A 13,045-nucleotide genomic window follows, 5' to 3' on the forward strand; every position below is an offset into this window, starting at 1 on the left:
TATCAATTTGATGTGTGGAGCTCTGGGAGTGGTTGATGTGTGGAGGGTTCTTAACCCAAATACCAAAGATTATACACACTATTCTAGAGCTCACCACACGCAATCACGAATAGACTACATACTGATAGATGAAGACAGCTTTGCAGATATCATGGAGGCAGCAATTGATCCTACGATAATATCGGATCATGCGGCAATATCTATTGAATTTAAAGATCTGAATTCACAAAGCAGACAGCTTAGATGGATATTTCCCTTGGATCTGTATTATGATCAGGATTTCAGACCATATATTAGGAGAAAATGGGAGGAATATGCACTGTACAATGCATCTCATACTGATACACCAATATTGTTCTGGGAGGCTGGGAAGGCTGTGTTAAGAGGAGAGATTATAGCATACAGTGTCAGAAAGAAAAAACAGAGAGATCGGGAGATCATTAGATTGGGGAAACAGTTGGTGCAATTGAGGAGGGCATATGGACAAGGGGCAGCAAATCATATCCGAGAGCAATTGTTAGCCACTCAGGTAAATTTAAATGAACTGCTACATCAGCGAGCCAGTAAATCTGTTGAATATTATAGATATCAATTGCATAGATTTGGAAATAAACCAGGGAAGCTGATGGCAGGGCTGGTGAGCAAGGCGAAGGGGCAGAGGAGAGTGTTGGCGGTCAAGACACAGAGGGGGAACCTAGTACATGATGATACAGAGATACGAGAAGTATTTAAAGATTATTATGCTAGGCTATATGCCAAAAAAGACGAAGATGATTTAGACCCTGACATATATTTAGAGAATATCAACAAGACAAAGATCTCAGAACAACAGAAAAGGGCGCTAAATACACCGATTGAGACTGAGGAGGTCCTTAAAGAAATTAAAGCTAGTGCTTTACATAAAGCTGCGGGGCCAGATGGATATAGGGCTGAATTCTATAAAATATTAATGCAGGACATAGGAGGTCCCTTAACTAAAGCCTTTAATAGATCAGTTGAATTAGGGGAACTTCCACAGTCTTTGCGACTTGCGGATATAGTGGTATTTCCAAAACCTGAGAGGGATCCAACTATACCAGACTCATACAGACCAATTTCACTGATTAGTTATGAAGCTAAGCTGCTAGCAAAAATTCTGGCCTCGAGATTGGCAAAAGTGCTTCCCAGCATAGTTGCAACTCCTCAGGTGGGATTTATACAAGGCAGACAGAGTGGGAAAAATATTAGACTGATATTGGCATCAATAGAGAATGTGTGCAGAGGGGGTAGAGATTCACTATTGATTAGCTTCGACGCCGAAAAGGCGTTTGATCGAGTAGAGTGGGAGTTCCTGTTCGCTTCATTAAGAGCGTACGGATTTGAAGGCTTCTTTACACAAGCAATCTCTATATTATATAAGAACCCTATGGCGAGAGTGCTGGTTAATGGAGCGTACTCTCGAAATTTTGTAATTAATAGAGGTACCAGACAGGGATGCCCTCTGTCCCCTTTACTGTTTGCTATTACGCTAGACCCGTTGGTCAGGGAAATCATAGATAACCCTGAGATTGAAGGTATAAATCTGGGAACCAGAGAATTTAAGATCTCGGCGTTTGCCGATGACATTTTGGTTCATCTAGCTAGACCGGAGAGCTCGCTACCGGTGTTGATGGAGGTTTTTGAAGAATATGGGGCCTTTTCGGGATTTAAATTGAATTTCCAAAAGTCAGAGGGATTACCCACAACTAATCAGGTAAGGGAGAAATGGAAGGGTAGGTTCCCACTGAGATGGGCGAACAAGGAATTTAAATACCTAGGCATAACTCTAACAAGTGATCCGAGTAGATTATATAGACAGAATATTGATAAGTTATTGCAATATACGCGCCACAAACTAGCAATATGGGAGGGACTACCCTTAACTTTAAGTGGGCGAGTGGGTTTATTTACGATGATACTTTTTCCAAAATGGCTCTATGTATTAAGACAGTTGCCACTAGTTTTACAGACTAAAGATATAAAGAAGATTCGAGGCATGTTGACTAGGTTCTGTTGGAGTGGGAAAAAGGCTAAAGTTAAATTGGAATATCTCTATGGGAAAAGAACAGAGGGAGGCCTGGGGTTGCCTGACATTAAACAATATAATTGGGCCTGTTTAGCTAGACACTTAGCAGATTGGATTATGGAAACAGAAGAGCATACGGCATGGAATATTGAGTGTGCATTGTTTAGACCATATCATCCCTATTATATGATGCACGTTGAGAGTAAAATGTTACCAAAGGAATGGAAACATCATATTTTATTGCACCCAATGAGATGTATATGGCAGTACATATTGAGGAGACTAAATAAGAACCCACGATGTACGGACCTCCTCCCACTAGTAGGAAATGGAGCATTCGAACCAGGGAATGCTTACCCGAAATTTATTAAGTGGGCACAGGAGGGAGTGGTATTAGTGGCAGATGTTATGCAAGATACGGGAAAGATTATATCAAGGGAGGCTTTAGAGGACTTGGTGGGAGTAGAGAACGTGACATGGTATGCTTACTGCCAGATCCACAGCTATATTGAGAAATTACTTAGAGAAAAATGTGATAGAGGGATGTATGAGTTGCTGGTGAAATTGTTTTTGCCTCAGGGAAGAGAACAGACTACGGTGTCCACACTGTATAAACAGCTAAGCTTGATTGCCAAGCATCGTAGTTATGAAGCAGTGGCAAGACGATGGTCTGAGGATTTACAGGTAGAGATCAGCAGTGGAGATATAGTCCAATCACTAAAGGAGATAGTACATAAAGTGGCTAGTGCCAGATATAGGGAGATACAATTTAGAATCATTATGAGAGCGTATTTTTCTCCCATACAGGCTTATTACGCAGGTAGATTGCAAGAAACACATTGCAGTAAATGTAATTTTCAGAGAGCAACACTGTATCACATGTTTTGGGGATGTCTGGTTATACAAAAATTTTGGGGTCCAGTGCTGGAATATTGTGAGGCCTTGCTGCACAGGAAGCTTCGGCTAGAGACTAAAACTGTTGTGCTTGGACTAAGGGGACGAGGGTCAATAATGCGACATAAAGAAAGTCTATTTATCTATAAGGTACTAATTGTTGGGAAGCAATGTATATTACAACATTGGACACAAGATATAGGACCATCCTTCTGGCAATGGAGGAGCTCGCTTCACTCCCTGGTGCGAATGGAAGCACGTGCTATGTCCAGTAGCCCTAGAAGTAGACAACGGTTTTGGGAAGTCTGGGAACCATATGTACAGGCTCTATCAAGCAGAGCTCGTAGTTTATTGGTGAACACACTCACGGGAAAGGAAGGGAAGGAAAGTTAATGATATATATGTTTATTGATTAATGGTGATATGAGAATTATACGGTTCAGGTATAGGGGGGGAAGGGGAAGGGTACCTTTAAAACTTTTGATGACACTTTAGATATGATTATGTTAAGAAACAAAACGGACAAAGACTTGGTTTAAGTAAATGTTTATTGACTATATTTGTTATTGACTGTGACATCAATAAAACAGTTTAAACAGTAAAGTACTGAAGCATACAACCTGGCATGTGGAGGTGACATCTGGTGCTTGTTCAGTCCCTGATCCTGGAGGATTTAGCCACATTTAATGGGTGAATTTGGCAGTTGTGCATGACATTCAGTTGGATGTAAGAAGCACTCAAAAAACATAGTGTGTGCTTTTTGCACGAGATAAGTACGTTTTTTGATCAGGACTGGGTGGGACACCATCTGTATGGTATTAACTAAATTTAATTTTATTGAGTGATGAGTCAGGTTGATATGTTGTATTAGATTTTAAGAGTCAAGATTTATAGGAATTGGGTGGTTGAAATGTCCAAGTGGATATATCCCATTTATTGTAAATAAGTGTTTGGATATTGAATAAAGATTTTGGATATGGTCAAAAAAAAAAAAAAAAAAAAATTACAGAGCACATCCGAGGACATGGATTACTGAGACCGAGTCAGCACGGCTTTTGTGTGGGGAAATCTTACCTGATCAATTTACTTCAGTTCTTTGAAGGAGTAAACAAACAAGTGGACAAAGGGGAGCCGGTTGGTATTGTGTATCTGGATTTTCAAAAGGCATTTGACAAGGTACCTCATGGAAGACTACAGAGGAAATTGGAGGGTCATGGGATAGGAGGAAAAGTCCTATTGTGGATTAAAAACTGGTTGAAGGATAGGAAATAGAGAGTGGGGTTAAATGGGCAGTATTCACAATGGAGAAGGGTAGTTAGTGGGGTTCCTCAGGGGTCTGTGCTAGGACCGCTGCTTTTTAATATATTTATAAATGATTTAGAGATGGGAGTAACTAGCGAGGTAATTAAATTTGCTGAGGACACAAAGTTATTCAAAGTCGTTAACTCACGAGAGGATTGTGAAAAATTACAGAAGGACCTTACGAGACTGGGAGACTGGGCTGCTAAATGGCAGATGACGTTTAATGTGAGCAAGTGCAAGGTGATGCATGTGTGAAAAAAGAACCCGAATTATAGCTACGTCATGCAAGGTTCCATGTTAGGAGTTACGGACCAAGGAAGGGATCTGGGTGTTGTTGTCGGTAATACACTGAAACCTTCTGCTCAGTGTACTGCTGCGGCTAGGAAAGCGAATAGAATGTTGGGAAATAGAATTATTAGGAAAGGTATGGAAAACAGGTGTGAGGATGTTATAATGCCGTTATATCGCTGCATGGTGCAACCGCGCCTTGAGTATTGTGTTCAGTTCTGGTCGCCGCATCTCAAGAAAGATATAGTGGAATTGGAAAAGGTGCAGCGAAGGGCAACTAAAATGATAGCGGGGATGGGACGACTTCCCTATGAAGAAAGACTAAGGAGGCTAGGGCTTTTCAGCTTGGAGGAGAGACGGCTGAGGGGAGACATGATAGAGGTATATAAAATAATGAGTGGAGTGGAACAGGTGGATGTGAAGCGTCTGTTCACGCTTTCCAAAAATACTAGGACTAGGGGGCATGCGATGAAACTACAGTGTAGTAAATTTAAAACAAATCAGAGAAAATTTTTCTTCACCCAACGCGTAATTAAACTCTGGAATTCGTTGCCGGAGAACATGGTGAAGGCGGTTAGCTTGGCAGAGTTTAAAAAAGGGTTAGACGGTTTCCTAAAGGACAAGTCCATAAACCGCTATTAAATGGACTTGGGAAAAATCCACAATTCCGGGAATAACATGTATAGAATGTTTGTACATTTGGGAAGCTTGCCAGGTGCCCTTGGCCTGGATTGACCGCTGTCGTGGACAGGATGCTGGGCTCAATGGACCCTTGGTCTTTTCCCAGTGTGGCATTACTTATGTACTTATGGTATATTTGGAGATAATTTGTGTACTGGAAAGATCTCCTGAAAGATTGATGCAGTTGCATTTTGGTTGTATTTTATGAAATACATGTATAAGTTACAGTCCTACCTCTGCTCTGCCTACTCTCCATCCTCAGGAACACATACACATATATCACATGAAAGTAGGTACTGTGTTTTATAAGTACATACTTTTGTGCAGTATACTCTTGGGCCAATTTATAAGCGCCTGCTTGAACATATAAAGCACTGTTTTTACATTTTCAAATTGCTTATAAAATTACCTTTATAGTAACATAATAGATTGTAACAGAATAAGACCAACAAAATCATCCAGTCTGCCCAGCTAATCCTGCCCACTTTGCAACAATATATTTTACTACCAGCCAATAGAACTTTACTGTAAGATTCCCTTTATTTGGGATTGTTTTTGTTATCTTTTTCTTGAACAGATGAGTCTACAAGATCCCCTAATAAATTCACACCGAGCTCCCCTCTCTTCCCATGTAAAACTACAAAGCTTTGTAATCAAAAGTACCTGAAATATAGAGTGGCTTTTGCTCGAACAGCCATCTTTCTAGGTTCCCTGTGTAGTCCATTCTGTAACCTTCACTTTCTTACTTTGTTCTCCACAGCCCTCGAACCTACACAGCAGCATTGGGAGCACAGTTTGGGGAACCATAAATGCTAGTACCACAAGCCAGTGGACATCAGATGTTGTCAGCAGTATATGGAGCAGTGTTGACGGCAAGAATTCCAACATGGGATTCTGGGATGATGCAGTGAAAGGTGTAGGTCTTCGAAACTCTGCAAACAAAAATAAGAGCAATGTCAGCCTCAGGTAGGATATGCACATAACTTTATGCTCACATATGCTGAGCTGCTGTAGATTATCTCATACTTTGGGTTGTCCTGTCTTAAGTGGGACTCTCCAAATACTATCAATGCCCTTATATCACATCCTTCTGTATAAATTTAGCTGATACCACTTGAATATTATTTATGATACTTATTAAAATTGGGTCAAGTATAAAATATAGACAGTATCCATTGCCATATATGAAAATACATTCTAAATACCGTAAGGGTAGCATACAGTGTGCAACACAAATGAGCAAATTATGAAAAACTGCATAGTATCCTTTTTGGCTTTCATTTGGTATATCAAGAATGATAATAAATAAATGATGAGAAAATAGGATTTCAAGAGAGAGAAAAACTGGTCAGAGATTTTGATGATGGATGTATTGTTAGAAAAACATTGTCACAAGATTTGACTGGATTTGCAGTCATAAAGAACATTGGCAGGAGACATAGAAAATGAGGAACTGGGTGAATAGGAAAGTTGGGTAAGTAAGTTGGGACAAGTTTGTAAAGAAACTTGGAAACAGACAGACATTTTTGAATAAAGAAATGGAGCATTGGGAGTTATTTGTGAACTCAGATTTGGTTCTTCATTTAGAAAGCAGCACTTTAGCATACATATGTTTTTGGAAAAAGAATTGCAGTGAATAAGCCATAAAGAAGTGACGCCAGTGGTCTTAAAACCCTGTATTTCAGTATAAATCTATCCTGGTTGTTCTCATTCATTTGTGTAGCCATTTCAACAAAATTTCATATAAAAATTCATTTAAAAATTTCTCATCAATTTTTCAGTCCTTTACAAAATCTAAATGAATTTTACTTATTTTGTATGGCTTTCAATTGTAGTCTTCCATATCATCATGCTGATCAATCCATAGACTGGTGGGTTGTGTCCATCTACCAGCAGGTGGAGATAGAGAGCAAACTTTTGCCTCCCTATATGTGGTCATGTGCTGCCGGAAACTCCTCAGTATGTTCTCTATCTCAGCAGGTGGTGGTCACACACAGCAGCAGCTCTGGCTAGGCCTCCAAGCCTAATTTTTAGGTTTTGTTGAGGGCTCTTCTTGAGCAAGTGCAAACCTGGTGGCGCCAGGTCCCTCCTTTTCTCCCCCCTCCCGCTGGCTCCGTTTAAAAAAAAAAAAAAAAAAAGAATTTTGAACGTCCTTAAAGGCGTTTATTTCGACGTTTATTAAACGTTTATTGCAGCTACTCACTGGGACACCAGGTCGTTACAGCTCGGAGCGGACAGCAGGTAATTTTTACCTTTTATAGCGGGCAGGGGGTTCCCCGATTGGTCTCCACGTGGCCCATGGCGTCGGAGGGCGAGGGCGCAAAGAGTCGCTCCCCGGATCGCATGTGCGCTTCCAGAGGGGATGCGGGGGTCTTAAAGTCTGATTCGCCCTTGTTGGGTGACAGTTTCGTGACCGATGAGTGTCCCGGTCCTTCCTCCGGTGTGGCGGTTTTTCCCGCCATAAACGCCCATCCCCCGCGGCTCGCCTCCGCCATATTGGTCGGCCACGCGGCTCGGACGGCTTCTTCTTGGGCCACCCTTGAGGTGGGAGACATTGATGCCATGAACGCCCCTAATTTGGGCGACGGCACAGAAGCGGCTAAAGTTAAGCGCCGTTCTTCCCACGTGGCTCCTTCGCGGAGTGTCGCGCCGGATGCCATCTTGGATGCGCAGCATGTCTCTCCCCCGCTCTTGCGAGCGCCGGTTGAGGGTGCGTCTAGGGCTGTAGCCCAGGCTGCGGAAGTGCACAGTCTGGGGGGTTTCTCCCCCGAGTTTGTTTTGCTGCTGCATCAGGCCTTCCTTATGCAAAACGCTGCCCCTGCTCCCTCGTCTGGTAAAGAGCTTGAGGCCCCCGGAGGTAAACGCCCTCAGGTTGATTCCCAGGCCTTGGAGGACTTTGTCTCCTCCGATGTAGATGAGGGCAGCGTATCTGAGTTCTCCCAACGGTCCTTTGCGGATTCCTTGGAGGAGACGGATCCCCGCTCGGTTGGAGCGGATGACCCCTCTGCAGCGCGGCTCTTTAGCTCAGAGGATTTGCCCAACCTGTTAGTGCAGGCCATGGGCATTTTGAAGATTTCCTCTCCGGAGGACGTCTCTCCCTCAGCCCCTGTTGGCTCTGCCATTATGCTGGGGACGAAGCGCCCGCCTAGAACCTTCCACGTGCATGATGCCATGCACACCTTAATTTCGGCTCAATGGGATGTCCCGGAAGCGAGCCTTAAAGTGGCTAGGGCTATGTCCCGCCTCTATCCTTTGCCTGAAAGTGAACGTGAGGCCTATCTGTGGCCTACCGTGGATTCTTTAATCACTGCGGTGACTAAGAAAACGGCGTTGCCGGTGGAAGGTGGCACGGCCCTAAAGGACGCCCAAGACAGAAGATTGGAGGCGGCCTTAAGGTCGTCCTTTGAGGCGGCTGCTTTAAGTTTGCAGGCCTCAGTTTGCGGCTCCTATGTGGCCAGGGCGTGCCTGACTTTGGTGCAGCGGGCTTCCCCCTCGGATCATTCCTTGAGGGCTGATTGGCCGGCCCTGGAATCGGGCTTGGCCTATTTGGCAGACTTGCTGTATGATGTCTTGAGGGCCTCAGTTAAAGGCATGGCTCAGACAATCTCTGCGCGGCGGTGGCTTTGGCTGAAGCATTGGTCTGCTGACCACGCCTCTAAATCCCGCCTAGCGAAATTGCCTTTTAAAGGCAAGCTGCTCTTTGGGGTCGAGCTGGACAAAATCGTGACCGATCTCGGCACGTCTAAGGGCAAGAAGTTACCAGAGGTCAGGGCTCGGGCTAGTACTCGTCCCGGTACCTCCAGAGGACGGTTTCTGGAAGCCCGTCGGTACCGCCCGGGCAGGTCGGGCTCTTCTGCCTCCTCTTCCTTCAAGAGGAACTTCTCCCCCAAGCAGCATTCCTTTCGCAGAGACCGCCGTCCCGGAGGTGCTCCCTCCAGTCCTCCCCCAGGGTCTCGTACCCAATGACGGGGCCTTGGTCCACACCCCAGTGCAGATTGGAGGACGGCTGTCCTCGTTTCTGGGCGAGTGGACCACAATAACTTCAGACGCTTGGGTGCTGGAAGTCATCAAAGACGGCTACAAGCTAGAGTTCTGCCGACCCTTAAGAGACGGGTTTGTACTCTCTCCCTGCAAGTCTCCGGTCAAAGCTGTGGCAGTGCAGCAGACCTTGGACAATCTGATCCGCCTGGGTGCGGTCGTTCCGGTGCCAGAAAATCAGCTTGGCAAGGGACGTTACTCCATTTACTTTGTGGTACCAAAGAAAGGAGGTTCTGTACGGCCTATCCTTGACCTCAAAGGGGTCAATCGGGCCTTGAAAGTTCGGCACTTGCGCATGGAGACTCTCCGCTCTGTTATAGCGGCAGTGAAGGCAGGGGAGTACCTGGCATCCTTGGACCTCAAGGAAGCGTACTTGCATATTCCCATCTGGCCTCCCCATCAACGCTTTCTGCGTTTTGCAGTCCTGGGCCGACACTTCCAGTTCAGAGCCCTCCCGTTCGGGTTGGCTACTGCTCCGCGGACCTTCTCCAAAGTAATGGTGGTCATCGCGGCCTTCCTGAGGAAGGAAGGAGTACAAGTCCATCCTTATCTGGACGACTGGTTGATCCGAGCCCCCTCTTATGCAGAGTGCGGCAAAGCTGTGAACCGGGTGGTTGCTCTTTTGAGCTCCCTGGGGTGGATCATCAACTGGGAGAAAAGCCAGCTGTGCCCGACTCAGTCCCTGGAGTATCTGGGAGTTCGATTCGACACCCAAGTGGGCAGAGTGTTCCTGCCAGACAATCGGATTGTCAAACTTCAGGCTCAGGTGGACCAGTTCCTAGTAGCCTCTCCTCTTCGGGCTTGGGACTATGTGCAGCTGTTGGGCTCTATGACGGCCACGATGGAAGTAGTGCCCAGGGCCAGGGCTCATATGAGACCACTACAACACTCTCTGCTGCAGCGCTGGACTCCGATGTCGGAGGATTATGCTGTGCGCCTTCCCTTGGATCCAGCAGTGCGCAAGGCGCTGAGCTGGTGGATGCAGACAGACAAGTTGTCTGCGGGAATGCCTCTGGTGACCCCGTAGTGGCTTGTTGTCACGACGGACGCCTCTTTGTCGGGCTGGGGAGCCCACTGCTTGGGAAGGACAGCGCAGGGGCTCTGGTCTCCTGCAGAGGCAAAGTGGTCTATCAACCTCCTGGAACTCAGAGCCATTCGGTTGGCGCTTTTGGAGTTCATCCCGGTACTGGCGTTGAAGCCAGTACGGGTCCTGTCGGACAATGCCACGGCTGTGGCCTATGTCAACCGCCAGGGAGGTACCAAGAGCGCCCCTCTAGCCAAGGAGGCTATGAGTCTATGCCAGTGGGCGGAAGCGAACCTGGAACAGCTGTCAGCGGCCCACATTGCCGGAGTCATGAATGTCAAGGCGGACTTTCTCAGTCGCCATACCTTGGAGCCCGGAGAGTGGCAGCTATCTGCTCAGGCGTTCTTGGACATCACGAAGCGCTGGGGCCAGCCGAGCCTAGATCTGATGGCGTCATCGGCCAATTGCCAAGTGCCGCGCTTTTTCAGCAGAGGACGGGACCCTCGATCCCTGGGAGTAGATGCTCTTCTCCAACAGTGGCCGACACAAGAGCTTCTCTATGTGTTCCCGCCCTGGCCCATGCTGGGCAGGGTGCTAGACCGGGTGGCAAAGCATCCAGGCCGGATAATCCTGGTGGGTCCGGATTGGCCCAGACATCCCTGGTATGCGGACTTGATCAGGCTCTCAGTCGACGATCCTCTGCGGCTGCCAGTGGAGCAGGGCCTGTTGCATCAGGGTCCCGTGGTGATGGAGGATCCCTCCCCCTTTGGTCTTACGGCCTGGCTATTGAGCGGCAGCGTCTGAGGGAGAAGGGCTTCTCAGACAAGGTCATCGCCACTATGCTGAGAGCGAGGAAGCGCTCTACTTCTACTGCTTACGCCAGGGTTTGGCGTACCTTTGCAGCGTGGTGTGAAGCAGGCTCATTTTCTCCATTCACTGCTCCAATTTCTTCAGTGTTGGCATTCCTGCAAGAAGGTCTGGAGAAAGGCCTGTCGCTCAGTTCCCTTAAAGTCCAGGTAGCGGCCCTGGCTTGCTTCAGGGGCCGCCTGAAGGGTGCTTCCCTGGCTTCGCAGCCAGATGTGGTGCGTTTTCTCAAGGGAGTTAATCACCTGCGCCCTCCTCTGCACTCGGTGGTGCCTGCGTGGAATCTCAATCTGGTGCTAAGAGCATTACAGAAGCCGCCTTTTGAACCCTTGTCGAGGGCATCTCTGAAAGACCTGACGTTGAAAGCAGTCTTTTTGGTGGCTATCACTTCAGCCAGAAGAGTTTCCGAGCTCCAGGCGCTCTCATGTCGAGAGCCTTTTCTGCAGTTCACTGAGGCAGGAGTGACTATTCGCACAGTGCCTTCCTTCCTGCCCAAGATTGTTTCTCGCTTCCATGTGAATCAGCAGCTCTGTCTCCCTTCCTTTCGTAGGGAGGACTACCCAGAGGAATACTCTGCTCTTAAATATCTGGATGTGAGACGAGTCATCATCAGATACTTGGAAGTGACCAATGATTTCCGGAAATCGGATCATCTGTTTGTCCTGTTTGCAGGTCCTCGTAAGGGTCTGCAGGCTGCTAAGCCTACAGTGGCAAGATGGGTCAAGGAAGCCATTGCAGCGGCTTATGTGGCCGCAGGGAAGGTGCCGGCTATCCAGCTGAAGGCTCACTCCACTAGAGCTCAGGCGGCCTCGATGGCAGAGGCCGGGTCCGTCTCCTTGGAAGAGATATGCAAGGCGGCAACTTGGGCATCAGCCCATACATTCTCCAAGCATTACCGCTTGACTGTGGCGGCACGGGCGGAGGCCCGGTTTGGAGCTTCAGTGTTGAGGTCAGGTAGTTCAATGTCCCGCCCTGGGTGAGTACTGCTTCGGTACATCCCACCAGTCTATGGATTGATCAGCATGATGATATGGAAGGTAAAATTATGTATCATACCTGATAATTTTCTTTCCATTAATCATAGCTGATCAATCCATAGCCCCTCCCAGATATCTGTACTGTTTATATTCTGGTTGAATTTTAGGTTCAAGTTTAGTCTTCAGTTACTTCAGGAGGACTTCGTGTTCAAGTTTTTTCACTTGGATTCTTCAAGAGTTGAGACGAGTTTGTGTTACAGTGAGCTGCTGCATTCCTCTCCCCTCCGTTTTACGGGGCTGGATTGAGACTTAAATTCTGCTGGCACTCCCTCCCGCTTCGTGCGGCTGTAGGGCAGCTTTGTACCCCTCCCGCTTCGGCGGTGTTAGGGTCAGTCAGCTCCTCCCGCGGTTGCGGTTGCAGGATAAGCCAGATCCCCCCGCATCGGCGGGGTGGTGTCCCTCCCCCGCTCCACGGGGATGAGCTGGACGGATTCCCTTCCCCCACTTGTGTGGGGATGAGCTGGGTTACTTCCCCTCCCCCGTTTCGGCGGTGGTGAGCTGGGCAGAGTGTCCCTTTGTGGGTGTAATTCTCTAAGTGCTGAGTCCTGCGGATGGAGCTTTGATATCGACATACTGAGGCGTTTCCGGCAGCACATGACCACATATAGGGAGGCAAAAGTTTGCTCTCTATCTCCACCTGCTGGTAGATGGACACAACCCACCAGTCTATGGATTGATCAGCTATGATTAATGGAAAGAAAATTATCAGGTATGATACATAATTTTACCTTAATTCATTCATCTTCAAAATCAGCTGTGTACTTTAGCGCTTCATCATAGGGAAGTCATCCCATCCCCTCATTTTTGTCGCCCTTCTTTGTACTTTTTCTAATTCCACTACACCTTTTTAGAGATGCGGTGACCAGAATTGTA

At 47.0% G+C, this 13,045-nt stretch overlaps 1 protein-coding gene across 3 annotated transcripts in view; it reads left to right on the forward strand.

Annotated features, from left to right (window-relative positions):
* Positions 1-13,045, forward strand: part of GIGYF2 (GRB10 interacting GYF protein 2) — a 734,963-nt gene that overhangs the window by 603,162 nt on the left and 118,756 nt on the right. For all 3 annotated transcript variants that reach the window (XM_030217174.1, XM_030217173.1, XM_030217175.1), the window contains one exon: positions 5,970-6,175. In XM_030217174.1, coding sequence (XP_030073034.1) covers positions 5,970-6,175 — 206 coding nt within the window. The remainder of the gene's footprint in view (positions 1-5,969; positions 6,176-13,045) is intronic.

The sequence above is a fragment of the Microcaecilia unicolor genome, chromosome 10 (assembly GCF_901765095.1).
Source record: "Microcaecilia unicolor chromosome 10, aMicUni1.1, whole genome shotgun sequence".
Lineage (NCBI taxonomy): Eukaryota > Metazoa > Chordata > Amphibia > Gymnophiona > Siphonopidae > Microcaecilia > Microcaecilia unicolor.